The sequence below is a fragment of the Myotis davidii genome, unplaced genomic scaffold (genome assembly GCF_000327345.1).
Source record: "Myotis davidii unplaced genomic scaffold, ASM32734v1 scaffold448, whole genome shotgun sequence".
Taxonomy (NCBI): Eukaryota; Metazoa; Chordata; class Mammalia; order Chiroptera; family Vespertilionidae; genus Myotis; species Myotis davidii.
This window is the reverse complement of record NW_006383009.1, coordinates 798,571-807,188: the sequence shown is the minus strand read 5'-3', so window position 1 is coordinate 807,188 and position 8,618 is coordinate 798,571. Positions and strand designations below refer to the sequence as shown.

Below are 8,618 nucleotides of genomic sequence, written 5' to 3'. Positions count from 1 at the left end.
TGCGAGTAGCCAGAGAAGGGAGTGGTTGCGGCCCTGGCTGCTTTGTGCTGCCTACCCTACTGGCTCTCTCTGGGCCATCTGCTTGTGTCCGGTACCCAGAGCGTCAGTGCGCCAGGGCATGCGCGCAGGGTGTCCGTGTACATCCTGGGACGGCATGACTGTGCGTGTGCGCACACCTGTCTCCGCAGGCACGTGCACAGATCCCCTGTGAGCGTTTCCGCATAGGGAACCCTGTGCCTCTGTGTCACCGGTGCACGCCTGGACCCTCCGTGGCACATCCTCTTAGCAGGTTCACGGGCATGTCATAGGTGGCAGGCGTGGGTTGAGTTTCCACGGCTCCGGCGCAGAATGTGCCTTTGTGTCTGTGTGAGCTGAAGGGGAATGTCGTCACTGGGGCTGGCGTGGGAATGTGTGGAATTCTGGAACATTTCTCACTACACAGCCACAGCCTGTTGGAGCTGGGAGACTCTTGGAAGTTTTCCAGTCCAGAGCTTTGTTTAGCAAATGAGGAAACTGAGGCCCAAACCAGGAGGAAAGCAGCCAAGCTTGCTATCACACCTACCGTGTGTTGTGTTCGCTACTTACTGAGTTCTCTCCACCTTTCGAGAAAGTTGCTGTGAATCCCCTTTTACAGATAAAGGAAGCGAGGCGCGTAGCACCAGAAAAAGAAAGGGGACCGGGCAGGGCTGTAACCCGTTCTGCCCAGCTCCGGAGTTCACAGCCACGCTTCCATTCCAGGCGTGGTCCAGGCGGCCCAGGGGCCCTTGAGAACCTGTCAGGGGCTGTTTGAGGTCAAAACAATCTCCCTATTAATGTTAAGACATCATTTGCCCTTTTCACTTTCATGCCCTCCCAAACTGCCCTGGAGTTTTCCAGAGATACTGATGTATCTTCTACTAAGCCAGAAATGAAAGAAATTTGTAAAAATGTAAAACAATGACACTCTTCTCTCTCTCTCTCTCTCTTCCTATCTCTCTCTCTCTTTATATATACATATAATATATATAATATACATATATATTGCTGTATAAAATAGTAAATTTCATTTAAAATTGATATTATTTATGTTATAACATATAATGGATTTATTATTGCTATTTTAATTTAAATCATTAATAAATATTTTAAATGTCTCAGTAAATATCAATATGGTAAATATCCATACATATAACCCATATACACCAAATGCTCTTTGGGGTCCTCAATCCTTTTGAAGAGTGTTAAAGGATGCTGAAATCAAAAAATTTGAGAACTGCTGCTCTGTACGGTGTTACCTCTCAGGGGTGTGTGTAATGTGGTGATGATGGGGGTGACTGTCCCAAGAACTCCCAGGTATAGGACAAGGGGAGCCTGGAAGTCAGGTGGCTGGGCTCCCAGTCTGCTCTTTCCACATCAAATCACTGGGTTTAAGATGCCTCCCCAGCCTCTGCCAGCAGGGCATTGTCTGGTCTGAGCTTAAGTCCATGCCAGGGATGCCCCTGCCCTTTGATGCCCACTTGCCACTGCTTGTCCAGCTGCCCATGCTGCCCTCCCCATGCCAGCTCATGGGAAGACAAGCAATGGGGGTGGGGAGGATGGCTGGGGCAGCTGGGCAACCACCCCTGCTTGTCCCTGGCACGGCTCTGCCCAGGACACAAAGAGCAAAGTGAATCCTGTTCTGCCCCTGCAGCTGAGCGGCTGGAAGGAGGGAAAAGGGAGACACACACAGAAAGAGTGGCTACCATGGGGCTCTCCACTCCCACCGTGCTCAGCGGCTTTAACCCAGAGACACACAGAAAGGGAGAGGCTGGGTCCTACTCTGGTGAGAAGAGGTTCCCTGGGAGGTAAAGATAATCATGACGATTGGATTGTCCCATCATGATGTCATTGTATTCTCACACCAGCTTGGAGAGGGGGACAGGACAGGCGCGCTAGTCCCATCTCACAGACGAACACTCTGAAGTCCAGAAAGACAGAATGTCTCATTCAGGGTCTGAGAGCTGGTCAGCGAGGCACTGAGACCTTCCCATACCGAAGGAATGAACTATTGACCTCTTGCCAGGCACCCCCTCATGTTTGGTGACGACAGTCTTATCACTGACTGTTGGCTGCATGCATGCCCCTTGCTTGCCCTGCAGCAGGTACAAGGAAGCTTCAGGAACACTGGATCTCAGGGCTGGTCACATGGCTGGCAGCCAGGCTGGGAAGATAAAGGCACCCACTCAGCTGATGAGAACATCAGTGCGCAGCTGGTGAAAACAACAGTGCGTGCTAAGTGGCAAGTGAATGTGCAGCAGGGAGGCTGGGAGGTTTCGGAGGAGGAAGGAGGCACCGTGGGCTGGGGCGGTGAGGTCACGGAGTGGGTGCCATTGCTTCTTGCTTGGCCTTGGTATTGAGAGTTGGAGAGGCATTGAGGGTGAGCCTTCCAGGAGGGAGAAACAGCCTAAGAAAGGCCAAGAGAGGAGAAGGCCACAGCAGAGGGCTGGGGTGGGGGCGAGGGAACAGCTACGTCCAGCTAAAGGCCCCTCCCTCCTTCCTTCTCCAAGGCCCAAGACCTCCATCAAGTTGGTGCCAGCATCCGAACTTGCCTCATGAAACTGGAGGGCATCTTTCCTTACCAACCTCCAAACAGGCAAAAACAAATAACCAGAAGAGAGAAAAAAGGAGGAAAAATCTGTAAAGCTTATGAGAAGTACAGCCTGAAGGCAGCCTGCAGGCGAGACTGAGGCCCCAAGAGCAGAGGCTTCTCTCCAAGAAAGAGCCCTGGTTCCCTGATCCAGTGATAACAGCAAGCCCTACACACAGCACCTGCTCAGAACAAGCCCCCAAACTGGGCTCGGCAGCCCCCAGAGATGCTCACAGGGACCCCAAGATGCTTGCAGTTATCCTTGGCTCTCCCGCTGGCCCGCTGCCCACCTGGCATCAGCCCAGCATGTATGAGTCGGCCCATCAGTCCCAGTGTTGCCAGGACAACTGGGGATGGGAGTAGGGGCCCTGGGGGTGGGCAGGGGTGGGTACTGCAGGCAGCTGTCTCCTGCATCTGGCACCTGCACACAGCTGAGGCCTCACACAGTCGAGAGGGTCCTCTCCCCTCCCCTCAGACCCCCTGCCCCTCTTTCTTGCCTCCTAGGACACTTGCTGCTAGAGACTTAGGCAAATATTTAAAGGAGTAGTTGCCGGGTGAGGAGGGTGGTGGGAGCAAACATTTCCTTCCTTCTCTCTTCCTCCTACCCCAGCTTCTCAGGGGCTCTCAGCTCAGATGCCAGGCTGTTGTGCAACCTGGAGGCTAAAGGCCCCCAAGGGGGAGTGGAGGCCCTTGTGGGGACAAGGAACCTGCCAGGCTGGAGAGTTGGGAGTCTGCTCATGATCAAAGAGCAGGGCCAAGTGTGAGGAAGCCCCCAGGCAAAGGTCAGAAATTGGGGTGAACTGTTGGAGTTACATTACAAGGAAGATAAGGGAGTGAGACCCAGAGAGGAGCAAGGTGTGGGCTCAGACTTACACACTCATGAAAGTTTAGAGGTGACAGTTCCTTAGGGCGCCCCTGGCCCAGCCAGCAGAGAGCAACCTGAGAGAAAGGATGCCAGTGTCAGGTCTGACCAAAGATTTGAATCGATACCCCCTCCCCTGGGAACTGACCTTTGGGCCACTTCACAATGAACATTCCACGTGCTTAGACCACATTCCACTTGCTAAGACCATTGTCGCTCCCCTCCGGAGTGTCCCAGGACCCAGACCTGCACAGAGAATTCTCAGCCCAGAAAAAGCCCGCCTAGAGTCCTTTAAAAACCTCTGACTCCCAGTCTTTCGGGGCTGGCACCATTTTGGGGCTCAGCCCATCTGGTATCCCGATGACCTAATAAATTCATAATTCTTTACCCCTTTTGGCCTTGTGCGTTCCTCCTTTGGCGACCCTAACAGCCGCCATTAGTAGACTTGGTTTAACACAATGAAGCAACGGAGATGGCTTTGGGGAAAGAATAGGAAACAAGAGATAAAGAAAGATAGAAGAGGAAGGTCCACAAAGTGAATCCCATTTGAGTGAGAAATGTTCTCAGGGCAGATTTAGAATCAGAAGATATAAAAAGAGTGCAGGGAGGCAGGGTGATGGCAGCACCAAGCAAGTGGGCTGATGCAAGGATGAGGAGATCGGGAGTCCATCAGCCACCGCACCCAGCCCCGTACACGCCTGTCTGGGCGCAAGAAGGCAGTGTCAGGCCTGGAATCTGCTATCAAAAGCCATCAGCTGCATCTATGAAAATGGCTCGCCAGCCAGTTGACACAGAAGATCCCACTAAATCATGCAAATCAAAAGGTTCAAATCTTCATGGTCATGTCTTTTTTAATCCTCACCTAAATAAACGTTTTTATTGATTCTAGCTAGAGAGGAAGGGAGAGGGGGAGAGGGGGTCAGAGGAAGAGAGAGAGAGAGAAAGAGAGAGAAAGATCGATCCATTATACATGCCCCGACCGGGATCAAACCTGAAGCCTAGGTATGTGCTCTGACTGGGAATCAAACCCGCAACCTTTTTGGTGTATGAGATGACACTCCCACCAACTGAGCCACCCGGCCAGGGATTCATGTTCACTTTTAAAATGCTCGTGAAACTACTCCCACCACCAAGAAGGGTATGAATATCCCAAAAGCCATCAAGTATCTGAAGGAGGTCACTTGACAGAAGCAGTGTGTGCTATTCCGTGGTTACGATGTTGGAGTAGGTAGGTGTGCCCAATCCAAACAGTGGGGCTGGACACAGGGTCAGTGGCCCAAAAAGAGCCCTGAATTTTTATTGCACAAGCTTAAAAATGAAGAGAGTAATGTTGAACTGCAGGGTTTAGAAGTAGATTCTCTGGTCATTGAGCACATCCAGGTGAGCAAGGCCTCCAAGAGGAGGTGCAGCCCTCACAGAGCTCCTGGGCTGAAGAACCCCTGAGCGAGCTCCCCTGCCACAGTGAGATGATCTTCCTGAAAAAGAGCAGCTGTCCATGAACTGGAAGAAGAAATTGCATAGAATTAAAAAAAAAAAAAAAGACATCCTGGAAGAAATTGAAAAAACAAAAATATATGATCCAGGAATAAATTTAGCATAAAATAAATGCAATTAAAATAAAAGCAGGGTGCAGGGGGGAGAGTCTTCAGCTTACAAACTAACCCACAGCAAAGAATGAAAATCCTCAGGTTAGTACATAAGCATTTGTCACCAGAGGAGACAGGGTACTCAGAATTCGGGAAAGAATGGCTAGGGCGCAAGTCTGAAGTTAGATACAGAAGTGTGGGTGACCGGGAGGCAGGTAGAGTAAATCACGTGACACACCGATGCCTTCAGCGGTTTCCCCTCTGGGCCCACAGGCACTGTCTCCTCACTCCTCACAGGCTCTGTCTCCTCATGGAGCTCATCCCTGCTTGGGGGAAATTCTGTTGGGGAAAGTGATGGACTCCCCATTGCGGCAGACTCTTGGCTTCCTGAGAGGCTCAGCCTGGCAGGAGAACAGTGGAAGCCACAGGACTACAAGGGCAGGTGCCAGCAAGAAAGGCAGGCGCGCCAGGAAGACACTCATCGTGAGAGGCACAGATTGCCCAAGGGCAAGTTTGCTCAGCTCACCCAGCTTTGCTCTTGCTGGGCCAAGAGGACTCATGTGCCAGGGCCAAGGGCCCTTGGGCGCTCTTGCAGCTGGCTTATCAGGGCCTTGGTTCTGGAGGGCCAGGAACAAACAGGCTTCAAAGCCAAGGACTTGGCTGGCGGAGGAGGGCCGGTCCTTCACCTCTGTCCCCTCTCCCTACCGGCACATATAAGACCCTAGTCCCATTTGGGAGTTGAGGAGAGGAAGGTGCCTGCAGCAAGATGGACCTGGGCAGCAAGGAGGTCTTGATGGAGAGCCCGCCGGTGAGTGTGATCATGTGTGTGTACACGTGTGGGTGCATGTACATGGTGGGCCCTGCCACCTCCAACCTGTTTCCCTCATCTAAATTCATGTGCTCAGTCAAGCTAGAACTGTGCTCAGTTAGGGCAGGGACGTCAACCACTAAAGACAGAGTCCCTGGGGGAGATAGGCATGGCAACCAGTGATTCCAATATAAGGTTAGTGGAAAGAGCTGAAGAGGACGCTGAGTAGGGAGACATCACTTGAGGCTCCACAGAGAAAATGGCATTGGAGCTGGCTCCAGAATAAGTAGGAGCTCCCAGGTGTAGAAGGAGGAAGGCACTGCAGGAAGAAGGGTGGTATTTATAAAGGCACCGAGATGTGGGAGAACATGGATTATTGGGGGAATGGAGAGGGACTGGGCATGGCTGGGGTGTCAGGGGTCTGGAAGAAACAGCAGGAGATATGACTGGTGAAAAATCTCTCCTGCGTCTCTCCAAGCAAAACCTCACTTCTAACCATCTGTGAGTTTATTGGAATCCAGGGCACCTCTTCCAGGAAGTCTTCTCTGATCTCCTCATCCTTCCTCTCCACATTCATAGCATTGGTGGCCCAGCCCTGGAAGGGTGTGGGAAGATGTTCAACCTGTGCAGGGAGGAGAGGGGGCATCCTCATGACTTCACGCCTGTCTCCTCCCTGCCCTACCACATCAGGACTACTCTGCAGCCCCCCAGGGCCGGTTCCGCATCCCCTGCTGCCCTGTGCACCTCAAACGCCTCCTCATCGTGGTCGTGGTGGTGGTCCTTGTCGTCGTGGTGATTGTAGGGGCCCTGCTTATGGGTCTTCACATGAGCCAGAAACATACTGAGATGGTGAGCAGGCCTAGGATGGGGTGGGCAGCCAGTACAGGACATGTCTGAGAGGTGGGATGGGGGTGGGGGTTGGGGTGGAGGGGCAGGATGGGCAGATAGCAAACTGCCCAAGAGGGATGACAGGAGAAGGCAAGGGACACCTCCTGGAAGGACAGAGGCAGGAACAGGGTGGCAAACCTGGCCTGGGCTTTTCCACCAGGCCCCTGTCCCTGCCCCTGCCCCTGCTCCATGGTGGGAGGCCTGGTCCCTCCAGCACCTGGTTTCACTCGCCTCTCTGAGCTGTCAGGGAAGAAGGAATTAGTCGGAATACAGGGGACTGAGGATGGGCATGAGTACCAAAGAGACAAGTGGGGAAAGAGGAATGCCAGGCAGCACTCTGCCCTCCCCCAGGTCTTGGAGATGAGCATTGCCGGGCCGGAAGCCCAGCAACACCTGGCCCTGAGTGAGCGTGCCGGCACCACTGCCACCTTCTCCATTGGCTCCACTGGCATTGTAGCATATGACTACCAGCGGGTGAGTATGCCTGGACCTCTTGACCTTGGGCCCGGGGGACCAATAACAATATTCCCCTAGACCAGTGGTCGGCAAACTGTGGCTCACGAGCCACATACGGCCCTTTGGCCCCTTGAGTGTGGCTCTTCCTAAGCCTTAGGAGTACCCTAATTAAGTGAATAACAGTGTACCTACCTATATAGTTTAAGTTTAAAAAATTTGGCTCTCTAAAGAAATTTCTTTTTTTAAAAAATATATTTTATTGACATTTTACAGAGAGGAAGGGAGAGCTATAGAGAGTTAGAAACATCGATGAGAGAGAAACATCGATCAGCTAAAGTTTTATTTCTTTCTTCCCAATTAGCATATCTCTTTTTTAATCCCCACCAGGAAATATGTTTATGATTTTAGAGAGAAAGGGGGATGAAGAGAGAGAGAGAGAGAGAGAGAGAGAGAGAGAGAGAGAGAGAGAGAGAGAGAGTTCTCCCTAGCCTCTGGCTCTAGGACACTGATGTTTTCCAGCCTGTCTGCCTGGGCTGCCCTGGGAATGCACATCTGTCTCCGGGGTCCCGTTTGGGGTGGCCCGCATCTCCCAGGAGCAGGTCTCCTGAGGCTCCCACCGGGCACAAGTGGGAGAAGGCTTTTCCAGGGATCCTCTGAGATCATGGCCCCTGGGTGTCCCGGGGGTCCCCACCAGCACAGCAGCCGCCTTGGGGCGGAGGAGACAGCTGTCAAAGTCAGAGAAGCCAGTGCAGGAGGGGACCTGCCTCTGCCCCTGTGTGCCAGGAGCTCCCCAAGGCCCAGCTGGGGGGAAGCACAGAGAACTCAGACGCTGCATATCCGCTCTCTCTGGCCATAGACACTGGAGAGTAATTAGCTGAGGTCAGGGCGACTAATGAGTTTGCTGACCACTGCCCTAGACCCATCCAGCTGTGACACTTCAAACAAACCCACTCTCCTCATCCCTCAGCCCTTTTGCCTCCCCTGGGTATGCCTGCACCCCAGCTTTCAGTATGGCCCCTGCCTGTGCCCAACCTAGAGCGAGAGGACCCAGGATAAGGGTTAGAGAGTGAGCAAGACAGGGCCTCCCTGAATGAACTCGGTTCCTGTGCCCAGCTCCTGATTGCCTACAAGCCAGCCCCGGGAACCTACTGCTACATCATGACGATGGCTCCAGGGAGCATCCCCAGCCTCGAGACCCTCACTAGGAAGCTCCAGAGCCTCCAGGTGGGTGCGAGGGTGAGGATGGGTTGTCTCCCACCGGGGACTGCTGGGAGGAACGCCTGAGGTGATGCCTATTTGTCACCTGTAAAGCACGACTCCTGGGAGGCTGCCAGGTGAGTGCCCGTCTCTAGATTCACCTGCCTCACACCTTCCCTACCTCTTCCCCATTGCTGCCACCCCACACCACCAAGC

At 53.0% G+C, this 8,618-nt stretch overlaps 1 protein-coding gene across 1 annotated transcript in view; it reads left to right on the top strand.

Annotated features, from left to right (window-relative positions):
• Positions 1-5,657: 5,657 nt before the first annotated feature.
• The window catches only part of SFTPC (surfactant protein C), a 3,681-nt gene continuing 720 nt past the window's right edge, over positions 5,658-8,618 (top strand). Inside the window, exons 1-4 of the mRNA XM_006778294.2 lie at positions 5,658-5,861; positions 6,552-6,710; positions 7,101-7,223; positions 8,319-8,429. Of these exons, the coding sequence (XP_006778357.1) occupies positions 5,820-5,861; positions 6,552-6,710; positions 7,101-7,223; positions 8,319-8,429 (435 nt within the window). The 5' untranslated portion in view covers positions 5,658-5,819. The remainder of the gene's footprint in view (positions 5,862-6,551; positions 6,711-7,100; positions 7,224-8,318; positions 8,430-8,618) is intronic.